Consider the following 25,458-nt stretch of genomic DNA (forward strand, 5'->3'; position numbering starts at 1 on the left):
ACCACACCTTGCTTACGGATGACATATGGAGCACTATTTAGGGGGGTCATTCATCCGTATTACGCCTGTAAACTACGGACCGTATTTTGCGTCGGTTAGTGTGACCCCGGCCTAAGCGAGAAACACCCATAGTCCCGCACCTCCCTCCCCTAGCATTCCTCTAACGTCCAGCATGTCTACATATGTATTGATGAAATACATGTTAAATAAAGACACTATTTTTCCCCTGTAGTGTGTAGTGCTGCATTTTTTTATCACTTTGAAAGATTCCTTGGTTTTGATGCAAGCACCTCTATGTTTTTACCGGAAAATATACTGCAATACTTCAGATACATAGACATGTCTCAAATTTTTTTTTTTTGGGGGGGAAAATATTTCACGTTCACCTGTTTTATGTTTCATGGGATCTTTAGAGGGGTAAAAGGTGTAATCCAAAAAAAAAAAAAAAAAAATTTACCGCAAGGTGATGAGCAGCCTTTCCTCAGCAGAGATGGGTCTTCGCATGACTGTTTCTTGATAATTTAAGTCGGGTGAAAGAAGGTCGAGTAGGCGATCAAATGCTGGTATTTTCAGCCGGCAGAATTGGACAAATTTATCTGGATACCTGAAACAAGAAAAAACTAAAATAAAATTAACACTGGTAAGTATTGCACATGATTAGAACAAACAACAAAACAAATTTCAATAAAATTTTTTGCTCAATGAGTTCCAAAAAACATAAGTTGCCCTACTATATCTTACTTCCTTAAATCCTGGTAAAGAAGATTGAAGTGGCCCTTGTCCACACGCTCTTGAACAATTGGGTGGACCCACATTCTTTTGGAAGCTGTCCTCCTCGTACGACATCGCTCCTATGGGAGAATTTAATATGAGTCCCAAATACATCAAAAGAACCGTAAAGAAATATATGGACATGAAGATTACGGTACATTAACATTAGCATTATTTTTGAAGGCGCATTGTGTGCCAAAAAAAACAATGTAATATAAAAGTAGATGCACGCGCTTGAATTTTTTATGTGCCCTAGCAACCTAGTAAAATACAGTATCTACAAATCTGGACGCAAAAAATGCATGCGCACTATAACGCAAACAAACATATGTGCATGCGAACGCTGCATTTCCATAGACCATTGCGCTTTCATTGGTTACATTCCATAAAAAACCTTGGGGCTGTTTTTTTAAAGACTTTCGTCAGACACAAAAATGAAACTTTGAGCAATGCAGGCCAGGCTCAGTTTACAGGGCGTTACAGCAAACATTTTGTATGCAGTATCATTATTGATGTAGCGATTGCATAAACATATGGTACCGCCCAGGTAACATGCGCTACCTAGCAATTGCACATACAGTTTTATAGGCACAGCAAACAAGTGCGTTCACCAATGCAACCAAAAAATGGAAAGCAGCATTGAAGGGTGCATCATCTACTTGATAACACATTGCGATTTGGACATGCCTTATGATGCATTATTTTCATTGCGGGCAATGGCGGACTTAAGGCATCCATTACATATTGCCACTATGTAACGTATCCGTCATAAAATTGTGCCCTAACGCAATGTGAACCCTGTCAATGTACATGAAAGACACATGTGCATAAACTAAGCACAGGAAAAGACAAGACCATGTGCACGCCATGCATGCGCAAAGACGCGCTCAATGAGATGATACAAGACACGATAGATGCGGTACGTGAAAAAAAGCTACTGGAATCCAGCATTACCTGCTCGATAATGTGGTAGTGTAGCAAAATCAATGTTGTAAGGTGCAAAATAAGCATCATTTCGGGGCTCAAACACAGGCTCTGCAATAGAGGCATCTTCACTGTCTTGCAATTAGCAAAAAAAAACATGAAGAATAGGGGTTGTAACAGGAAATGACTTCATAAACCTATTTTTTTTTTTTTTTCTGTCATTCAACTTTGTCTGTTGTTGCAAACGCTTACAAACCGGCCAAAAAAACACACCAAAAAACCGCATGAAAAACGCACATAAACCGCATTTAAAACCACAAAAAAAACCGCATGCGGTATCTGGGAGCTGGAAATGCGGTTTTTATCAGGAAAATTTAGCTTGTAATATGCAACGTGTGCACTTAGCCTTAAACTGTAAAGCGCTGTGGAATATGTTGGCGCTATATAAATAAAGATTATTATTAAACACTCCAGGGGTCTCATTATTTTTGCATCACTTTATTCTGAGAACTATAACTTTTTTTATTTTTCTGCTAATGGAGCTGTATGGCGGCTTGTTTATTGCGGGACAAGATGGCGCTTTCAGTGATACTATATTTATTACCATTTGTTTTTTTTTGCATTTTATTCCACTTTTTCCAAGCGGAAAAAGTATAATTTGCTACTTTTTTGTGTTTTTCTTTTTTTTACGGCATTCACTGAAGAGGTTAACCAGGGTGACAATTTTATAGATGGGATTTTTACAGACACAGCGATACCAAACATGTGTATTTTTTTGTTAATTTTATTTTTTTTAAGCAAAAATGTGTATTTCTTAGGGGATTTTTTTAATTATTTTTTTAAAAAATGTTTTTTTTTTTACCTAGTCCCTTTATGGGACTTTCACTTTCACTTTTGTTGCAGGTATAATACATTGCAATGCTCCAGTATTGCAATGCATTATACCTATGGAGAAAACTACTGTGAGCATGGTCTCAGAGGCTTTCCGTAGCTGGATGACCCAGAGGTTGTCATGACAATCCTGGGTCATCATGGCAGAGATCGGGCCCCGCGATTACACCACAGCCCCGACCCTCTGCCTCCTCCCTGAATGCTGCGATCGTGCCCGATCGCAGCAGTCGGGGGGTTAACAGCCTGGGGCAGGCGCGCACGCTGCTCCTGGCTGTTAGTGCAGGAAGCTCAGCCACCGCAGCGTTGAGCTCCTGCACTGACCGGGCGGGAGATGCTGAAATTTCAGCATCTCCTGCCTGCTCATGCTATTATCGGTCAGTCAAGTTGACTGACCAATCACAGCGCTCTGGGTGCAGGGACCGACGGCAAGGGTCCCCGCACTTCTTGCCGTGCCTGTCTGTTGTCTATGACAGCTGTTGGCAGTGAACTGTCGCTGCGTGGACATTAAGGGGTTAAACTTCCAGCTCAAACCAGGATATATCAAGCCATCACTGGCAACTAATCAAGCTAAAACAGTGAGTAGAGGAGGGGAGTGGAGCATCTGAAATCTGAACAGTTGAGATAACTCAGGACAAAAATCTAGGAGACAAACAGTACTGTTTAAGCCTTGCAACAACTGGACAAGAGAAATCTGCACAGCTACTTGGAAGACAAAGTAAATCCAACCAGTGCACTTGCACATGTAGTCAGATGCTGTGATCTTCTGACCCCTCTCTGTCGCGGTATCCCGGTGACAAAATCATTGTCATCTATATACATTAATGTGTTCAAAGGTAAAATCTAAAGAAATGCCTTGTACAGTAGGTCAGTAGGTTAAAAACATTTTATGGTTATAATTCACTTAGATTAAGATTTACAGCATTCTGCATGCACAGAACATTAATGGCAAGTACAGGGGGGAGCTAGTAGGGCACGGTGCTTGCATAAAATGGGATGTCACTTTGCCTTGTACAGAATATTTAGGCTGCAAACTAAATTTTAGATTAAATCACATATTATACCTACATGTGAAATTTGGATGCTGGCCATACACATAAAATAGCTGTCAGCCAGCTGCACCACAAACATGCACATGGTTGGTAGGCTGAGCATGCATGCTTATTCCAATAGGAGAAGGGGGATAAGCTGCTGCCAGACACTTCTGTTCTCTCTTATCTCCTGTGAGAGCACAGGATCAGGTAGGCTGAAAATGCAACATGCTTGATCCTTGGCTTCCCTGACAGCTGATGTGGGGGGACAGGGGACACTTAAGGGGGTTTTACACATAGCGATATCGCTAACAATATCGCTAAAAGCATCACTGATTTGGTGACGCAGCAGCTAGCGATATCGCTATGTGTGATACTTACCTCCGACCGGCTCCCCCGCTGTCCATCGCTCGCGCGGCTCCATTTCTCGTTGGGCGCTTCCTGCTGGGCTTCCTGCTGGCGCCGACGAGCGACGCTGGACACGGGCGGAGGACGTCAGGATCGCCGCGTCTGAAAGGTAAATAACGACCGCTAGATTGCTGCTGCATCGCTGGTGAGTCTGCCTGTGTGACAGCTCACTAGCGACCATTTAGCAATGCACCAGCGATCCTGATCGTTGTCGGGATCGCTGGTGCCTCGCTAAATGTAAAGGGGCCTTTAAGCTGCTCCTTGTATATAGACTGTCAGCTAATCCCACAGAAAACTGTCGAGGTCAACCAACATTTATCTAATAAACAGAAAAGGAATCTATGTCTAGTAGTATTAACATATACTCAAACATACAGTTGTGCTCAAAAGTTTACATACCCCGGTATTAAGAAATGGGATATGTGAACTTTTGATCAGGGTCTTTGGGTGGTCATTATGATTTAAAAAGAGAAAACACAGTAGTTTGACAATAAATGGCTTCACTCGATCACTAACAATGTTTGGAGAAAAAGTTTGGGTGTTATCATTCAAATTCTCTGAAAAAAGGCAAAGAAAACAAAAATTTTGCGGGGGTATGTAAACTTTTGAGCACAACTGCATGTATGTGTGTATATATATATATATATATACTGTATATATACGAGTATATATATATATATAATTCATAAATTGCTTTTCTGAATTTGCATCACTTTTAGAAGAAATCAAAGTTGTGTTAAGCACTGACTGATGTGTTTATTGTATAAATTGGTTTTTCTGATATTTTAAAGCTTTGGCTGTTACATTCTTCTTGAACACATTCCCTTGAAGATAGCTTTACCTCTTGCACCACCTAGTGGTCAACTGCCTACACAGTGGATGATTACTTTTGTAATAGGATTCCAATGATTGGCTTCAGGCGAGCACACAGAACACGTCCACATTGCGCTCCTTCGAACAGGCTGTGAACAGTATCTTCCTATTCCATGCATACAGTCAGCGCATCCAGCTAAAGGGATAAGCAACCAGCCAGACTAAACGGGGCGATTCACATACAGATTGCTCATAAGTCTATGCCCAGTAAGACAATATTGCACAACCAGTTCTAGAGATGAAGACAAGTAAGAATTGCCTACTAGGTTGACGGAAGAAAGAAAAAAAAACTTTTCAGTGGACATTGCTACCCGATTGACCTGCGGGGTAAAAGATGTCGGCATTGAGGAGGAAATTTGGTGAAGAATACCACGTAGTAACAACCACAGTGGGAGGGGGTTTCTTCCCTTCTGTTAAGAGGAAAAAAAGACAGAGGTTTGTGGACAAGAATGGACGATGCAATGTGCAACATGGGAATCTGGGGGGCGAGACGAGTAGATACCTGTCAGACCTGTTCACCACCTTGGTGGACCTGAAATGGAGATGGAACCTGCTAATATTCATCTTGACATACACGGTGGCTTGGTTGGTAATGGCTTCAATGTGGTGGATTATAGCATACATCCGAGGCGACATTAACAGACCTCATGATGACAACTACACTCCCTGTGTAGCCAATGTCTACAATTTCCCCTCTGCGTTCCTCTTCTTTATAGAGACAGAAGCTACCATTGGGTACGGTTTTAGGTACATTACTGAGAAATGCCCTGAAGGGATCATACTCTTTTTGTTTCAGTCCTTGCTGGGATCTATCGTGGATGCTTTCCTTATAGGCTGTATGTTTATAAAGATGTCACAGCCGAAAAAGAGAGCAGAGACTCTGATGTTCAGCCACAATGCTGTCATTTCCCAGCGTGATGGAAAATTGTGTCTGATGTTCAGAGTAGGCAACTTAAGAAATAGCCATATGGTATCTGCTCAGATAAGATGCAAGCTTATAAAGGTAAGAAGTATCCCATCTCGTTCGATTTATTTATTATGCGTTGCTTATATAGCGCCATCATATTCATATGCATTGCACTATACAGACATAATTATTACTATCCCCAATGGGGCTCCCAATCTAAATTCCCTATCAGTCTTTGGAGTGAGGGAGGAAATCAGCGAACCCTGAAGGAAACCCACACAAACATGGGGAGAACATACAAACTCCTTGCAGTTGTTGTTCTTGGTGGGATTTGAATCCAGGACCTCAGCACTGCAAAGTAACAGTGCTAACCACTGAGTCCATCGTGCCGCTGAGTGCTAATCTGCTCAGTAAGTAACCGGTTAATAAAAACAGCTCCTTGTATATAAGGATACATTGCTTAGTCATTATCGTTACCTCATTTGTGACTAACTTTGATTCACAGTTTAGGTAATTGCATTACAAGCATTTTCCCAGTTATTGGAATAACTAGATGATTCAATTAAGTGGCATAATGTAGAAGCGGACTACCCGGTTAGGCCACGTTCATACGTTCAGTATTTGGTCACTTTTTTACCTCAGTATTTTTTTTTTTACCTCAGTATTTGGTCAGTACTTTACCCCAGTATTTGGTCAGTACTTTATCTCAGTATTTGGTCAGTATTTTACCTCAGTATTTGGTCAGAATTTTACCTCAGTATTTAGTATTTTACCTCAGTATTTGGTCAGTACTTTACCTCAGTAGTTGGTCAGTATTTTACCTCAGTATCAGTAAGCCAAAACCAGGAGTGGGTGATAAATACAGAAGTGGTGACGTGTCTCTATTATACTTTTCCTCTGATTGTTCCACTCCTGGTTTTGGCTTACAAATACTGAGGTAAAATACTAACCAAATACTGAGGTAAAATACTGACCAAATACTGAGGCCTTAGAGCATTTATAAGCCATGTCCCAGGCATAGACTTTACAGTAGTGTTCCTTAAATGTTGGTTTGGGAGCCACACATTGCTTTCGGGAGACACATGTGGCTTCAGGGCAGCTTTGCTTACTGTCCTGTTATTGGCAGCTGCAGATACAATTTTGCAGTAACAGTGCCAGCGATGTCACAGCATTACTAGAGTCAGAACACCATTGCTGGAACATATTTAAGTCAGATCTTAAATTGGTTCTGTTCCTAGCTTAATATTCAGTGTGGCCCGACATCAACTGTTATTGGAGCGTAGCTTTGGATCTGCAGAGAAGATGCTGCTTGCTAGGAGGTGATTGTGGGCCGTTAAATCCCATGTCGCTGCACTGCTTTCTGCTTCAATCACTTCTTTGACTTGCATCAAAGAATAGGATATTGGTGGTAAAGCAGCGCCCTCATAATTTATTTACTCATCAGTTATCTGGAATCTTTCCTCTAGCAAACCTCAGTTTACGACTAGAAAATATTCACATTTTATTTCTTTTACTAGGTGACTTGGGAATGCATGGATATTTTATCATTACTTATTTCCAATGTTTATATAGCGCCAACATTCTTTAGCGTTTTACAGATATTACCATCATTTACGGTCCCCACTGGGGCTCACAATCTAAATTCCCTATCAGTCGAGATGAGCGAATTTGTTCGGATTTTGTTCCCGAATCTGATTTTGACATATTTGAGCCATATTCGAACAATATTCGTGCCGGATGTTTGTGTTATGATCGGTTCCGAACATATTCGGTAATTTCTACTCCCATTGACTCTAATGACATTCGGCTATGTTCGACGAATATTGCAAAAACAATATTCGACTCCGATCGCATTCAGAACCAAATCCGAACAAATTCACTTATCTCTACCTAACAGCATGTCTTTGAGTGTGTGAGGAAACCCACGTAAGCAGGGGGAGAACATGCAAACTCCTTACAGATTATCCTTTGTGGGATCTGACCCCAGGACCATGAAGTTACTGTGATACCCATGAGTAGAGTAGTATTCAACCTTCCTCCCCACAAAAGAATTATACTGCGATCAGCACTTAGGAAAATCAATACAATTCATTTACTGCATTCAGATCTGCCTCCTCCAGTCTAGGAAAATCATAACTATTGCTTTCTGTATAGTCTAGAGAGAGAGGTTCTCATATCAATGACCAATATATCCATGTAATTTTTATGCTTAGCGACTAATATTATACACATAGATAATATGTTCATCCTGTAGTAATGAATAGTATTGTATTCTGTGCAAATGGTCAAGATATACCATTATATAATATTCCATGTACATAACTTTATGTAGTGCTGAGGTCTGGTTGGGACAGAAGTGCAAAATAGGGCAATACCGCTAGAGAAATGAGAGAGGGTGAAAGTGTTAGTCCTCACCTGGGGTGGTTGTGTATGGACACAAACCTAGAAGAGCCTTAGAATCCGCGACTGTGGCCCCATGACTGGAGGAAAAAGTCTTCCAGTTAACAATTCACTTCAGTGGAGAGATCGCAGTATCTGGGCTGCGCTTGCTGAAATGAAGAATCCTCGATGGTAGGAAATGAAGGATTTTATTACATTTTTATCATGTCAAGTGTGTTTCCATGCCAGACAGGCGTCTTTTTCACGTTAAAGAAACAAAAGCTACTTTGTGTACAGTAGCAGCACTGTATAGAGCTGATCATTCACATATTGATTTCCTGCATACCTATAGGGACAATAAGCTGGCACATGTAACTATGATTTGTTGTTGAATATGTGCCATCCATCACATTGCAGATACATTATAGGTAATAATGATTTTTCAGTCTAGTTTAATTGCTTAAAGTTATTAAGGTATTTGTCCTAAATGTTTGGAAGAACTGTAACATTTTCATGTCCTTAATGATGGGCTGTGGAACAACTCATGGTTAACGGTCTGAAAAATGGTTAACCATGGTAGCAGTAGTTGTCTACCAAAATATCTATCAGAGGTGGATTACAAGGGTCCCTAACCTAGTTGTGAACATACATAATTTAATGGGATTCAACATTTTATGAGGCCACCTATTTCCTCTGGTAGGTTCCTAAGCCTTTCTAAAATATTAGACTGAATTATTTTCCATCCTTTTGAACCCAATTTTTGGTTTATAGGCTCAAATACAATGACAACACCTACCTATAGGTGTTGGACATCTTTAGCATAATTCTGAAATTCCAGATTGAAATCATGACATAGTACCTAGCATCAACTGTAGTCGGTTGGATCAACCATTGGAGATGAGAGATAGAACCTACCTGTCACATATGGAAGTCATCTTTTTAAAAGTGTGACAAGTGTCATCAGAGGCATCTTTGTCAAACATCACTCAAATCAGATGTCTCATAGCCCCTGGTACTCAACCAGGCACAACTCTTCTCTAACTTCATGTTTTCTAGAATAAATTAACCTTTCACTAATAGAGGAAATTCCCGTCAAGAGATCCCCTTCCATCAGCGCTACATGTGTGAAGGCTAAACTACATATCCTGGTTGCATGGTGAAATCTGTTTAAAAGGACCATTAACCCCAAAGTATCACCTCCCTATTATGCTACATTCACACGAGTTTACTATCTGAAACAAAACCATTTGTATCACAGATGCATTTGTATGTTTCTTATCTGTTTATTTTTCCACTGAAATGATGTGCTTGCTTCAAAGCCCAAAATGAAGAGTCCTGAAAAGTCATGTTTTTATCCAAATTTTTGAATGGATAAGGAAGAAAAACGGATGCATATTGAAAGGCTTATAAGTTACATTTGTGTTTTACGGACCCCCGTAGACTTGTATATTCATGACGTTGGTATTGTCAAGTATTTACCTCGTACGGGGATATCAAGTATCTTGATTTACCCCCCAAAACCCCACCGTGACCATAAATGACCACCCCCACCTCGGCGCCAACTAATACACGGACACCGATATTTCTTTTTGGAATTTTATGGCCACAGCAGCCTTTTATTATAACAATACACAACAATAAACATTGTATCATAACCAACATGAGTACAATAAAATTAACCCCTGGAAGGAGAAGTCCTTGAAGCCACAAGATCGTGGTGAAATAACCAGATATCGTGGACAACCCCCGACCATTTGCTCCCAGCCGTTACCCCACAGGCTCGGGAGCACCAGCACACCAGTAGATGTTGTCCACAAACTCCTTGGGGATCCGCCCTCTTCCGACGGAAAACTCCCCATCCACCTTTCACCAGATCATGACCAGCATACCTTTAAATGAAGGAGACCCTACCCAGAGAGTCTCCCAATCCAATTTCCACCGACTTCAAGGACTCCCCCTCCCCCAAAAACCGCCATGACCCAAACTAAAATCACGTACTACCAACCCAAAAGAAAAAAGGGAGGGAGGGTGGGACTGCTCAGGAGCTGGGTAACAGGAACAGAGGGCGGGCTACACCCAGACCCTGCCTTAAATACCCCCTAGCTCCCCCTCCCCTTTAACCCTTCCCTCACTAACTTCCAACCCCCCGTCATGTTGGCCTCCGCCCACGCCTCATCCAGGGGGGTTGGGAGGCTCACTCCGGCCATTTCTTGACGTTGGTATTGTCAAGTATTTACCTTGTACGGGGATATCAAGTATCTTGATTTACCCCCCAAAACCCCACCATGACCATAAATGACCACCCCCACCTCGGCGCCAACTAATACACGGACACCGATATTTCTTTTTGGAATTTTATGGCCACAGCAGCCTTTTATTATAACAATACACAACAATAAACATTGTATCATAACCAACATGAGTACAATAAAATTAACCCCTGGAAGGAGAAGTCCTTGAAGCCACAAGATCGTGGTGAAATAACCAGATATCGTGGACAACCCCCGACCATTTGCTCCCAGCCGTTACCCCACAGGCTCGGGAGCACCAGCACACCAGTAGATGTTGTCCACAAACTCCTTGGGGATCCGCCCTCTTCCGACGGAAAACTCCCCATCCACCTTTCACCAGATCACGACCAGCATACCTTTAAATGAAGGAGACCCTACCCAGAGAGTCTCCCAATCCAATTTCCACCGACTTCAAGGACTCCCCCTCCCCCAAAAACCGCCACAACGAGGGGCCTTTGAACACCTCAATGACCCGAGACCCCCACAACCCGCCAAGCGACAGCCTTCTCAATACCCTCCTGAAGGGCAAGGGCCCAAATATCGGAACCCACTGCATTCAAGTGAATACCGTCCGCTAACCAGTAATCGCCCTCACCCTTCTCCAAATCAAAATGTCTCATGGCAACTCCCCCGTTTTTAACTATAAAAGCGGACACCGCTCTATTAACCTTGATCCTGGCCCGGTTGACCTTCTCCAACGATCTCATGGACCGCCAACGCCTGCGTGGCACGATCTCAGACCACACAATCGTGACTTCCGGATAAGTCACCCACAACCGCAAGCAATCTTGCTTAATGTCCTTGATCAATTCCCGGAAGGGACGGACAGCCAGATCATTACCCCCAGCATGGATAACAAGAACATCCGGTGCCCGGTCCAAACGAACACACTCTTGAATTTCCGGCAACACCCGAAGCCACGCCAGGCCCCGAAAACCGATCCACCGCACCACTGCCGCCGATCTGGAAATTCCCAGCTGTCTGCCGTCAGTCCTGACATCGGCTCTCACCGCTCCCCAGTAAACAAAGGAGTGACCAAATATCCAGCCCAGCAGAGGTCCCAAACCTGAAACACAAAACGACACTTACAGAACATATCGCAAAGAAAACGCTCCAACACTACCCCATGGACCACACCAACCGGACGCGCCTTCCGCACGCCCTAAGGCCGAACATAACTGCAATAACGATTAGACCTCCAACCTCCGATACGCTGAATGAAAGAGGGACCCAAACCACGCCCAGCTGCCTCAGTCGCCGCCCCAATCCGAAAAGAATGCGAAGCAAACCTAGAATCATCCAATCCCAAACACCGAATCGACTTCTTAAACACCGCACCAAACTGATACCGAGACAGACTCCCACCGTCCGCGTGACACAACAAAGATCCACCCAGACTAGGACGGAGGTCCCAAAATCCACGTAAACACTGAACCGGGCACATACCGGAACCAGAGACAACCCCCAACACAACTCAACGGCCATTCCCAGACTGGTCCGTTTTTGACCTACGCAGCCAAAATTCGACACCCTGAGCGGTCAAAATCACATCCCTGGCTAACAACCCGCCCACCGACTCTTTATTGTGAGACACGAGTTCCCCAATCCGCAGCGCCCCAAAAAATGCAAAGGAAAAAGCCAGACGAAACAACGCCACCTCATAACCATCCGCGCATACCAATTCCAAAACCAGACCCAATTGCTCAAGCATATTAAACGACTCGGGCCGCCTTAAATCACCCCCCCCCGAAAGCGGTGAAAACCTTTCACCGCCTGTCTTACCAAAAACGTTTTCATTAAATCCCTGCATCCGCGCAAACGAAAACCGAAAGACAATCCGGCCAACAAACGTGTCACCTTTGCCCGAGACCAACCTTCGTTTGCGCCCTGCCCCAACCATGACAGCAACAAACCCTCCTGCTCAAGCCTGACTCCACCGGTGGAGCCAGCCGTAAGGACCTCTTCCCATGCACACCACACATTCCGGTAGGCCTCCCAGGTTTTTGGTGCCAAAGACGATACGATCAGTGACTCTGCAGCTCGAAAGCCACCCTCCACAATTCCTCCGGACAAATCAGACCCTCGAACTCTGCCTCCGGGGCCAAGGAACGAAAACGATCCCACTGTAAGCGAGAGAGAGAGTCAGCTATCTCGTTTTTCACCCCGGGCACATGTGTCGCCGTCACATGCGCATTCAAAGATAAACATACTAGCACCAACTTCTGCAAAACTCTGACCACTGGAGGGGACGATGCCGTAAGACCATTAATCGCGCTCACAACCCCCATGTTGTCGCAATTGAAACGAACACGCCGATTCCGAAACTCCTGACCCCACAAATGAACAGCCACTAGAATCGGAAAAATCTCCAACAACGCGATGTTATGCACCAACCCCGCCGAAACCCAAGCAGCAGGCCACTGTCCGGCGCACCATTGCCCGCCAAAATAGGCACCAAAACCGAATCCGCCTGCAGCATCCGTAAACAAATCCAGAGCATCGTTGCAGACCACATCAGCCATTACCAACGAACGACCGTTGTACTTCTCCAAAAAGGACTCCCAAACCACCAAATCGGCCCTGAGCTCGGCCGACAATCTCACAAAATGATGAGGAGCCCGAACCCCCGAAGTAGCGCTAGCCAGCCTACGTGAAAAAACTCGACCCATCGGCATCACCCGACAAGCGAAGTTAAGCTTTCCAAACAGCGACTGAAGGTCCCGCAAGGATATTTTCCGCAACCGACGTGCACGAACCACCTCAGACCTCAAATCATCAAGCTTGTCCTCCGGCAACCGAAATTCCCATTCAACAGTATCGATGACAATCCCCAGAAAATGCAAACACGTACTGGGGCCCTCAGTTTTCCCGGGCGCCAGCGGAACCCCGAACCGATCCGCCACCCACTCAATCGCTTTCAAAATCCTAGAACAACGTGAAGAGTCCGCTGTGCCAATGCACAAAAAATCGTCCAAATAATGAACTATTGAGTCGCAACCAGAAACGTCGCGCACGACCCACTCAAGAAAAGAACTAAAAGCCTCAAAATACGCACAGGACAAAGAACAACCCATAGGTAAACACCTATCTACAAAAAACCTGTCCTCCCAGAAACAGCCCAACAACCGCACGCTGTCTGGATGCACCGGAAGCAAACGAAAAGCGGATTCAACATCCGTCTTAGCCATCAGTGCCCCGCGTCCACATTTCTGAACCCAACTTGCCGCTTCATCAAATGAAGAGTATACCACCGAACAAATCTCTGGATCAATACCGTCGTTAACCGACCTACCCCGTGGGTAAGACAAATGCTGAATGAGCCGAAACTTATTGGGCTCCTTCTTCGGAACAACAACGGAGAAACGACCAAATTCGAAAAAGGAGGAGACACGAAAGGGCCCGCCATGCGCCCCAATGAAACTTCTTTTTGGATCTTCTCTGAAACAACTGACGGATGTTCCAAAGCAGAGCGCAAATTTTTCAAAACAAACGGGATTTCAAACGGATGATCCGGAATCCGAAAACCCTCCTGAAAACCGCAATACAACAACCCCGCACCTACCCTATCAGGGTATCTACTTAGATAAGGGACCATCTTTTCCAGATTCACTGGAGTCTCCCCCTTGCGAATTACCCCCGCCGGATTTGGACTTCCCTTTTTTAAAACACTTTGATGCCCCATGTGAAGTACCATTGCAGTTGGAGCAGAGGTGTTTAAATTTACAGTTGGCCCCAAACTTACACTGGCCGTCATTGAACTGCCAGCAAACCCCCGCTTTGTGCGTTCCCGACTGCCCTTGACCCCCACCCCCCGTAGAGCCGGCAGTGCCGCTATTCTGGCTGGTGCTTCCAGCCCCCCCAAGAAAGGAACTCCCAGACTTGTTTTGCGCTATCACACGCATCCACAAGCCAATGTCTTTTTGGTCCCAGCGGATAGCCGGACGCACCGCTTTCCTCTGACGAAACTGCTCGTCATACCGCAGCCACGCCTGACCGCCGTAAACTCTATAAGCCTCCCCGATAGCATCCAAATAGCAAAACAACGCAGAGCAATTATCAGGGGCCTGTTCCCCAATAACACTCGCCAAAATAGCGAATGCCTGCTGCCAATTTGCAAATGTCTGAGGAATCAAGCGCCACCTCCGCTTTTCTTCCTCTTCCTTTTTGCTATCCTCTTTCTTGCTTTTGTCCAAATTAAACTTCCCAAGAGGCAATAGCGAAAATATTTCCACATATTCATCCTTCCAAATCCGCTCTTTCACCTCCTTCTTCAAATGAGCTCCCAACGAACCCTCAAAACACACATACACCTCGCCATGCGCCCGATCATCCAGATGCACGCGACACTCCTTTTCCTTCTCGGTTTGCACCGACACTGACACCGGCGTACTGACACAAGGGCCCGACGCAGCCGCGCCCTGACCCATCAACCCGCCACCCTGTGGCCCAACCCACGCTGCTACTGGCAACGACCCCACCAAACCCTGCTCCTAACGAAAAAGCAATCCACGCACATCCGCCAACATATCACATACTCCCCCGGGTGACCCTGAACTGCTAAAACCAACCTCTACCCCACCGCCCCCGGACTCAGCTAAGGGGCCCCCTACCACCGCAGATGAAGACAACAACGGGTGACAAACAGGGGACATAGACGCATACTCACCGGGCTGCGAGGGGGCTGTGTACCCTCCAGCCGGAAATCCTGGATCCCCAGACGTCGACGCCACGTGGACCTCGCGCCTCCCGGCGGCTAAGTCACCGCCACTTTGTTGCGGCCCGGACACCGCTGTAGACTGAGCCGGAGTGGGAGGCCTAAACCCTCCGACTGAACTGGACCGCGACACCCCCACAAAGGAAGGCTCCTGCCTCCCCCCGCCGAGGATCGAGTCGGCCGCGCCATCGCGAGGCACCTGGCAGCCCCGGGCCCCCCACGGTAACTGGGAGCCCGACAGTGTCCTCCGCTCCAGTCTTCTGGCAGCCGGCACCACCTCCGCTGGGCTGCCCTCCGGTCCTGCTGCAGCCATATGGCCATGGCTCCTTCTCGGTGGATCAGGGGCAAGCGCCACTGCAGGGGAACCGCAGCAGCGCCCCCCCCGTTACATCAAGCCCCCCCCACCGCCGGGGGACGCAACCCGGCTCTGCCCTGCCACCTGGCAGGCCGCCACACTGTCCGCGGCTGGAGCGCCCGCCGAGACAGGCCGCGCGGCTCGGCCATCACCGCCGCGGCCCCCCGCAGGACCAGGTGCCACCGGACGTCGGGCGCGCGCCGGCCCCGCCCCCTTCCTGCCCCGGGGGGAGGGGCCAGACGCCGCCGCAGGGCCTCACCGCCCGACTGGATTCCTCCCAGGCCGCGCACCCCCGGACGGGGAAGGCTGCGTTGCGCGGCCTGGAGGGTCCCGGGAGGGGCTCCGGCGGTGACGCGAGGCCCTGGGAGCGCTGTCGGGGGACAGCCGCTCTGGAGGCCGCGCCCGCCGGGGCCTCCGCTCTCTCACCTCGGCCTGCCCCGGCGCTCGACGAAGCAGGCCGGACACCTGCGCCTCCAGCCAGCCAGGAGGCTGCCCCGCTGCTGCCGCCCGCAGCCTATCCAGGGCCTGGTCCACCGACATCCCGGTAAGCTGGGGGACTGCTGACTGCTCAGGAGCTGAGTAACAGGAACAGAGGGCGGGCTACACCCAGACCCTGCCTTAAATACCCCCTAGCTCCCCCTCCCCTTTAACCCTTCCCCTTCCCTCACTAACTTCCAACCCCCCGTCATGTTGGCCTCCGCCCACGCCTCCTCCAGGGGGGTTGGGAGGCTCACTCCGGCCATTTCTAGTCTGATCCACAAACACAAATCAGGACAGGACTTGCTCTGAGTCTTAAGTATCTCACACCTGGATCAATGTGTGAACAGATGCACATATGCTAGCCGATAAAAACAGCACTCAGAGATTTCTTAGGGATGTGTGATTGCAGCCTTACAATGATAATGCTGGATGTATGTGTATGGTCGCATCAGGTAAATATGTGAAACAATAATGGGTGTAGTATAATACCTTCATAAAGACAGACCATACAATAAACAAATCTACAAACAGTGGTGGCAATCTCAAGCAAAAAACCCTAAACTTATACTACAGGGTGGGCCATTTATAGGGGTACACCTAAAGAAAATGGGAATGGTTGGTGATATCAACTTCCTGTTTGTGGCACATTAGTAAATAGGAGGGGGAAAACTTTTCAAGATGGGTGGTGACCATGGTGGCCATTTTGAAGTTGACCATTTTGGATCCAACTTTATTTTTTCCAAAGGGAACAGGGTCATGTGACACATCAAACTTATTGAGAATTTCACAAGAAAAACAATGGTGTGCTTGGTTTTAACATAACTTTATTCTGTCATGATACCAGTGCTGGTGGACCTGCACTTCTGGGGTTAATGTTTTGATCTCAGTGTAGACTCTTACCTGCACACCTGGGGCTTATTATTGTGGCCTCTCATTGGTTCCGGGAAAGCTTCTTATAGCCACAGGAAGCTCCCATCCCCGTCAGTTATACTTTCGCCCTTGGCAGAGTTGTGTTGACCCCTGAGTGTGTTTGTGCTGTGTTCTGGTTGCCTGATACTTTGTGTACGACTCGGTCTGTTCTCTGGATATTGCTTGTTGGATTCTGCTTGGTACTTTCTATGTCTGTTTGGTTTTGACCTCTGCTTGGCCCCGACTATCTGCTTTGTCTCATCCCTGGTACTTTACTGCTATCTCTGTGTATGACCCCCATTTTGCCTGATTGAGCATTCCTGTAGTTGTGTCCTGCCGATCTCTGGAAGCAGGATGCTAAGCCCCTTGCAGTCACATGACCGTAGGTCCTTCACTGCTTGCTAAACTTCAGTGTCCCCAGGTCCTCTTTGTCTGTACTTTCTGGCCGTACCTGACCCTGGGCCCCCCTACAGTGCGGGTGAGTCCCTGCTCAGCGGAGGCTGTATGCCGGCACTGACAGGACCCTGATATTATAACTGACCATTAAGTTTTGGGGGGTTTTTTGTGCAGAGAATTATGGATTCCATACAGTCTCTGGCTGACCAGATGAAAAATCTGAGTCAGATGTTTCAGGGTTTATCTCTGGAACAACAAGCTCTTGCTCATTCTCAGCAGCAGGTTTCTGAGACAATGCGAGGGGCTTTACCTGTTGGGTCTCTGGGGGCTGGGGCGAGGGATGTTGTTCTGGTGTCCTCGGAACCACCTGTAAAACTGCCTGACTTCTTTTCTGGGAACAAAAAGGAGTTCAGGATCTTCATGGAGAGTTGCAAACTTTTTTTTAGTTGGAGACCACGTTCCTCTGGGGATGAAAACCAGAAGGTAGGGGTTATTATGTCCTTATTAAGAGGGTCCCCACAAGCTTGGGCTTTCTCCCTTCCTCCCACTGCCCCTGAGAGAGTGTCTGTGAATGCATTCTTTGAAGCCATCGGGCACATATATGATGAGCCTGACCGAGTGCGTTTAGCAGAGGACATGGTGATGAGCGTCTGTCAGGGGAAACACTCAGCTGAGTGGTTTGTACTGAATTCCGCCACTGGGCTGCAGAGATCTCTTGGGACGCTGCCGCGCTTCGAGGTCTCTTTTGCAGAGGCTTGTCCGAGCGGCTGCAGGATGCCTTGGTGTTACATCCCCCACCTAACTCTCTCGAGGACGCCATGACACAGGCCGTCCAGATGGAGCGCAGGCTGCGGGCCAAAGGGGTGATGCAGGTGGAGACTCCATTGTTCACCAGTGGAAAAGAGACTGCCCCTGAGCTCATGGACATAAGCGCCCTTTCCCTGAAGGATACGGAGAGGAAACGCCAGAAGGACAAGCAGTTATGCTTTTACTGCGGTAAAACGGGACATTGGAAAAGGGAGTGTCCTGATTGCCCATCTTCGACCTGGTCGGCGGGAAATGACTAGGTCTGGGTAGTCAGCGGGGAGACTACTCAGACCCTCAGGTACCCTTTTCCTCGTTTTCTAAAGTTTTACTTCATGTGGAACTGTATGTGGATGGTAGTTCTTTTTCCTCTACAGCCTTCATGGACTGCGGATCATCCATTAATCTTATTGACTCCCAATTGGTCACACGCTGCAAGATAGGGACAGTTAGGCTCATGGTTCTGATCAAGGTGGTGGTCATTGACTCCTCCCCCCTCACTAAAGAGGGAATTCTTTTCATGTCTGATTTATTTGCGCTCAGAGTGGGCGCTACTCATGTGGAAAACCTAAGTTGTTTGGTTCTGGACAATCTACCTGCAGGGTTGGTGTTGGGCATGCCCTGGTTACAACGCCATAACCCAGTTATTAACTGGAAAACGGGGGGAGATTGTTCAATGGGGGTTTAATGATTTTAAGTTGTGTGATAAATCCGCACTGCTGGTTGAACCTGTTAAATCTGTGTCTGTATAATCTGTTGAGCTGGAAAGTATTCCAGAATACCTGAAGGACTTCGAAGATGTATTCTCTGAAAGCGAGGCCAAAACGTTACTGCTACATAGACCCTTTGACTGTGCTATCGAGCTGGTCCCGGGGGCTAAATTACCTAAAGCCCGTCTGTTTAATTTATCCAGCCCTGAGCGCTTAGCTATGAAGGAGTACATTGCTGAAAGTCATAGCAAGGGACAATGCGTCCTTCAGTCTCACCTGTGGCGGCAGGTTTCTTTTTTGTAAAGAAAAAAGATGGCGGGTTACGTCCCTGTCTCGATTTTCGTGAGCTTAATCAGATTACTGTACGGAATACGTAACCCCTTCCGTTGATTCCCGATTTGTGTAACCAACTATCAGGGGCAAAATGGTTCTCTAAACTGGATCTTCGGGGGGCATAAAACTTGATAAGGGTCCGAGAGGGGGAAGAATGGAAAACTGCGTTCCTCACGTCAGAGGGACTGTTTGAAAATTTAGTCATGCCGTTTAGTCTTACCAATGCCCCCGCCATATTTAAGAATTTCATCAACGTGGTATTCTCAGATCTCATTGGTCGTTTTGTTGTTATCTACTTAGATGATATTTTGATATACTCCTCCGGCAGGCATTCTCATCTGGAACATGTACGAACCGTTCTCCAAAGACTGAGGGAAAATAGAGAGCATCTTGCGGTCAAGTTGGCGTTTGAGGAGTGGAGGCACTTTTTGGAGGGGGCCAGTCACCCGGTTACTGTGATCACCGATCACAAAAATTTGTCATACATTGAGTCTGCTAAAAGACTAATGCCCAGACAGGCCCGTTGGTCTCTTTTTTTTTCTCGTTTCCAGTTTACTATTACATTCCGTCCAGGGTCAAAGAATGTCAAGGCTGACGCCTTATCTCGCAGTTTTCATCCTGTGTCTTCCCCTGAGCCACCGTCCTCCATTCTGCACCCTGGGGTTGTGTTAGCAGGGATCTCGTCTGAATTGGAACGGGAAATTGATGGGGGCCCAGTCGCTGGCTCCTGCGGCCAAGCCAGGGGGCAACTTGTTTGTCCCAGAGCAACTACGCCTTAAACTCTTGCAGGAGTTCTATGAATCCAAGCTGTGTGCTCACCCTGGTATATCAGCAACGCGTCTGGCAGTGGCTAGGATCTTTTGGTGGCCTACCCTTGGTTCTGATATAAAGAAATTCATTTCTGGTTGTGGGATCTGCGCTCGTTCTAAAAGCTCTCATAGCCGGCCGGCGGGGGAGCTGATGCCCTTGGCAGTTCCCAAAAGACCATGGGCCCACCTGTCCATGGATTTTATTACCAATCTTCCCTCTTCCAGGGGTAATACGGTGGTATGGGTAGTGGTGGACAGATTTTCAAAGCAGGCTCATTTTGTACCCCTGTCCGCATTACCTTCAGCTGAGACCTTATCCAGATTGTTTGTGCAGCATGTGGTCCGCTTGCATGGGGTACCCCTGAATATGGTGTCTGATTGTGGTGTGCAGTTTGTGGCTACGTTTTGGCATACTTTCTGCAAAAAATTAGGGATGTCTCTGTCCTTTTCGTCTGCATACCATCCCGAGAGTAATGGTCAGATGGAACGCACTAATCAGTCTCCGGAACAGATCCTCAGATGTCTGACTTCTGCTAGACAGAATGACTGGTGTGATATACTGCCATTGGCTGAATTTGCCTTCAATAGTCGGGTGAGTCAATCCACGGGTATGTCTCCTTTCTTGATCAACTATGGGTTCAGTCCTCATTTTGGTGAGTTTTCTCGTTTGGATTCGGGGTGTCCCGGGGCTGAGGACTCTGTTCAGCTGTTAAAAGATACATGGGCAGAAGTCCAGTGGCGTATATCTAGGTCTTAAGGCAGGTATAAGTTTTTCACGGACAGGAAACGAACACCTGGTCCCATGTTTCAGGTTGGAGAGAAAGTTTGGCTCTCCACGCGAAACGTTAAGTTAAAGATTCCGTCAGCCAAGTTGGGCCCCAAATTCATTGGCCCGTACAAGATTGTGGAAAAAATCAATCCAGTGGCGTACAGGCTGTGCCTTCCACCCTCTTTCAAGATCCCTAACATCTTCCATAGATCTCTACTGAAACCTTTTGAAGCAGTCCGGGGAGAATCCGAGTCCGCTGCTCCTCCGGTTTCGGTTGAGGGACATGTGGAATATGAGATTGGTCATATCGTAGATTCCAGGTTGGTATGGCGGTCAGTACAGTACCTGGTTCATTGGAAGGGGTATGGGCCGGAAGACAGGTCCTGGGTGCCGGCCCGGTTGATGCATGTGGATTGCCTGGTTCCGGCTTTCCATGCTAGGTACCCGGGCAAGCCTGGGGGTCCAGAGGCACCCCGTTGAGAGGGGGGTACTGTCATGATACCAGTGCTGGTGGACCTGCACTTCTGGGGTTAATGTTTTGATCTCAGCACAGACTCTTACCTGCACACCTGGGTCTTATTATTGTGGCCTCTCATTGGTTCCGGGAAAGCTTCTTATAGCCACAGGAAGCTCCCATCCCCGTCAGTTATACTTTCGCCCTTGGCAGAGTTGTGTTGACCCCTGAGTGTGTTTGTGCTGTGTTCTGGTTGCCTGATACTTTGTGTACGACTCGGTCTGTTCTCTGGATATTGCTTGTTGGATTCTGCTTGGTACTTTCTATGTCTGTTTGGTTTTGACCTCTGCTTTGCCCCGACTATCCGTTCTGTCTCATCCCTGGTACTTTACTGCTATCTCTGTGTATGACCCCCATTTTGCCTGACTCTGAGCATTCCTGTAGCTGTGTACTGCCGATCTCTGGAAGCAGGACGCTAAGCCCCATGCAGTCACATGACCGTAGGTCCTTCACTGCTTGCTAAACTGCAGTGTCCCCAGGTCCTGTTTGTCTGTACTTTCCTGCCGTACCTGACCCCGGGCCCCCCTACAGTGCGGGTGAGTCCCTGCTCAGCGGAGGCTGCACGCCGGCGCTGACAGGACCCTGACATATTCTTTCATGAGTTATTTACAAGTTTATGACCACTTATAAAATGTGTTCAAAGTGCTGCCCATTGTGTTGGATTGTCAATGCAACCCTCTTCTCCCACTCTTGACACACTGATAGCAACACCGCAGAAGAAATGCTAGTCTAAGGGGGTCAGATTCCTTGTAGGAATGCTCCGACCTGACACCCATAATGTGGTGGTGCTGGAAAAACTCAGGGAACGTGCCATCTTCAGTGCATAAAGAGGGCAACACATCATCATGTAGCAATTTCAGATATCCAGTGGCATTGAGGTCTCCATTGATGAAGAAGGGCCCCACTATATTTGTACCCCATATACCACAACATACCATCAATTATGGGTGTCAGGTCTGAGCATTCCTACATGAACAGTTTCCTGGAAAGTGGATTGGTCGTCGTGGGCCAGTTGAATGACCACCAAGGTCTACTGATCTTACCCCCTTAGACTTTTATCTAAGGGGTTATCTGAAGGCAATTGTCTATGCTGTGAAGATATGAGATGTGCAGCATCTGAAGCAACGGATACTGGAAGCCTGTGCTAGCATTTCTTCTGCAGTGTTGCTATCAGTGTGTCAAGAGTGGGAGGAGAGGGTTGCATTGGCAATCCAACACAATGGGCAGCACTTTGAACACATTTTATAAGTGGTCATAAACTTGTAAATTACTTATGAAAGAATAAAGTCATTTTAAAACCAAGCACACCATTCTTTTTCTTGTGAAATTCTCAATAAGTTTAATGTGTCACATGACCCTCTTCCCATTGAAAAAAATAAAGTTGGATCCAAAATGGCCAACTTAAAAATGGTCGCCATGGTCCCCACCCATCTTGAAAAGTTTTCCCCCTCCCATATACTAATGTACCACAAACAGGAAGTTGATATCACCAACCATTCCCATTTTATTTAGATGTATCCATATAAATAGCCCACCCTGTATATAATGAGTTTAGACATCGATCAGACAGCCCTCCAGCTTCTAGGCCAATACCCACTGCTTTGCCTCCCCAGTGTAAAAATATAGATATATGACTAAAAAAATAATTTTTGTATGACATAATAGAAACAAAATGCAGGGCAGTAACACAATATAAAAATGCCCTCATCTTTGCATTCTTACATATTCTGTTTTTTCCTTTGCTCTGATGTCACTGTCTGCATAGCGACATTTTATACGCCTTATTCAAGTACTCAGAACATTATCTCTGTTCTACTTCACTGCATGCCATGTTTTTGTGATATATCACTGTACACATTGTCCCTGCACAATGATGTTTCTGATTTTTAAACTACAGAGCTATAACTTTCCTGCTGTAAGCATCACTACGAACTATGACATCGCTGTGTCAATTGTTTCCATTTGTGACATCACATGTGCATTACCCCTGTTCTGTGGCATCACTGTATATATTATCCCACTACTATGCCATTAAGGCCGGGATCACACATGCGAGAAACTCGGACGAGTCTCGCATCTTAATACCCGGCACTGTGCGGCTGCATGTATTTCTATGCAGCTGAGCGCTCCGCTCTGAGTGCCGGCAGCAGTGCCGGGTATTAAGATGCAAGACTCGACCGAGTTTCTCGCATGTGTGATCCCGGCCTAATTCCTATAATGGAATGCTATTGACTTAATATTCCTTAAAGGGAATCTGTCAGTAAGATGAACTATCCCAAACAACATACTGTATATGAGCATGCATGTCTTTGAAATCTATAGCAACCTTTATATCTTCTATCTGTTGCTGCATTCCTAAGAAATTAGCATTTTCATTCATATGCAAAAATGGTGTCAAGTAAATTCTCAGGGTGTGACAGAGCACTTAACAAGTCACTCTCTCTCCAGGTTGTTTCCTTGAGCAGCACCAGCCTATATGTCTTGAGTGATAGTTCACGATCTGATTTCTTTCTTACCTGGTATCATCAAGCCAAAGATGGGTGTAGAAACAACCTCAGCAGGCAGAGGCTGGAGAAGTGCTGTGCAAATCAGAGCAGCTAACGTCTTGTTTGAATATGAATTACAACATTTAGGCTGGAGTCACACACAACCATTAAAAAATCGTTCCCATTTTAACGGTCCGAAATCGCACAAAGAATTCTTGGCCAGATATCCGTCTGTCATCCCATTTTCCGGCAAGGAACCAATTTTAATCGCATCTAAGCATCAAATTGACATCCAATGCCAATGCCTGATGCCCTATCCTGTAGACCTGGAGAAGTTGTGCGATTTAATCGCAAGTCGTGCGTTTTCCATGCGTTTTTTTATCGCATCCATAGACTTGCATTGGGGAATCCGATCCGAAAATCGGTGACAATCGCAGCATGCTGCGATTGTCTCGGTCCGAGGATCGGATGCGATAAAAAATCGCATGATGTGAGCTGCCCCATAGAATAACATGGGTTCGAATGCAATGCGATTTTTTATCGCATTGCATTCGACCGTTTTAATCGCTAGTGTGACTCCGGCCTTTAAAAGAATGCAGCAATAGATAGCAGAATAGCGGTGTTGATGGGCTTGAATTTCAAAGACCTGCATGTCCATATATGCAATTGGAGGGTGGGGATGGAGAATGGTCTTACTGACTGATTCCCTTTAACTGTGACATTACTTAATCTCTATAGTGTGACATTACAATGTGCGTTATTTATGTACTGCAACATCACTGTATACATTATTTCTATAATGTAACATTGCTGCATGCATTATTAATATATTGTGACACTGTTGTGTTCATTATCCATGTATTGTGTTCATTATCAATATACCATGACATTGATGTGTGCATTTAGCATGTATGGAGACGTTGCATTAGCCATGTACTGAGGAATTGCTATGTACATTAAACGTGTACTGTGCCATCGCTGTGTACATTTTTCATGTAATGTTACATTACTTTGTACATTTTTTTCTGCATTGTTACACTGCTGTTTACATTGTCTATGTACTGTGTATATTATCAATGCACTGTGACACTACAATGTGCATTATCCATGTACTGAGTAATTGCTACAGTATGTACATTAACTGTGTACTGTGATATCGCTGTGTACATTATTCATATACTGTGACATTTCTGTGTATATTATTTCTGGACTGTGATATTACTCTGCACAATGTCTATGTACTGTTTACGTTATCAATACACTGTGACATCACCATGTGCGTGATTCATGTACGGTGATTTTGCATTATTCATTTACTGTGACATTGCTATGTGCATTATTTCTGCACTGTGACACTGCCGTATACATTGTCTATGTGCTCTTTACATTATCAGTATACCATGACATCACTGTGTGCATTATTCAAGTACTGTGACATATTTGTGTGAACTTTAGAAAAAAAAACACAAGAACAAGGCACAAGCTTTTTGAATTTGGAATCCACAACTAAGGTGGAATGATTTCTATAACTGGCTGTGATGTTCCACTATATGTGGTCTTTTCCCTTTTCTGTCCTCATTGTTCTCTTTCCATGTGTCAGTCATGTCATTGTTCATGCCTTTGGTCCTTTTGTACATTTATTTATGTCAGTCATTAGAAATATAATTTGATGCCTTAACTATAGTAAAAATAAATGACTTCAGTATG

General features: G+C 46.0%; 1 protein-coding gene and 1 long non-coding RNA gene across 2 annotated transcripts in view; one reads left to right on the plus strand and one right to left on the minus strand.

Annotated features, from left to right (window-relative positions):
- Positions 1-394: 394 nt before the first annotated feature.
- Positions 395-8,323, minus strand: LOC141075761 (uncharacterized). Its single transcript, XR_012227339.1, has 4 exons — positions 8,218-8,323; positions 1,726-1,806; positions 742-851; positions 395-620 (listed from the first exon to the last, which is right to left on the minus strand). It is a non-coding gene; the product is annotated as an uncharacterized lncRNA (long non-coding RNA).
- LOC141075760 (G protein-activated inward rectifier potassium channel 1-like) overlaps positions 4,912-25,458 on the plus strand; it is a 178,933-nt gene continuing 158,386 nt past the window's right edge. The window contains exon 1 of the mRNA XM_073562906.1: positions 4,912-5,898. Within this exon, the coding sequence (XP_073419007.1) occupies positions 5,230-5,898 (669 nt within the window). The 5' untranslated portion in view covers positions 4,912-5,229. The remainder of the gene's footprint in view (positions 5,899-25,458) is intronic.

The sequence above is a fragment of the Dendrobates tinctorius genome, unplaced genomic scaffold (assembly GCF_039654945.1).
Source record: "Dendrobates tinctorius isolate UK_male_01 unplaced genomic scaffold, ASM3965494v1 ptg000370l, whole genome shotgun sequence".
In the NCBI taxonomy this organism is placed as follows: domain Eukaryota; kingdom Metazoa; phylum Chordata; class Amphibia; order Anura; family Dendrobatidae; genus Dendrobates; species Dendrobates tinctorius.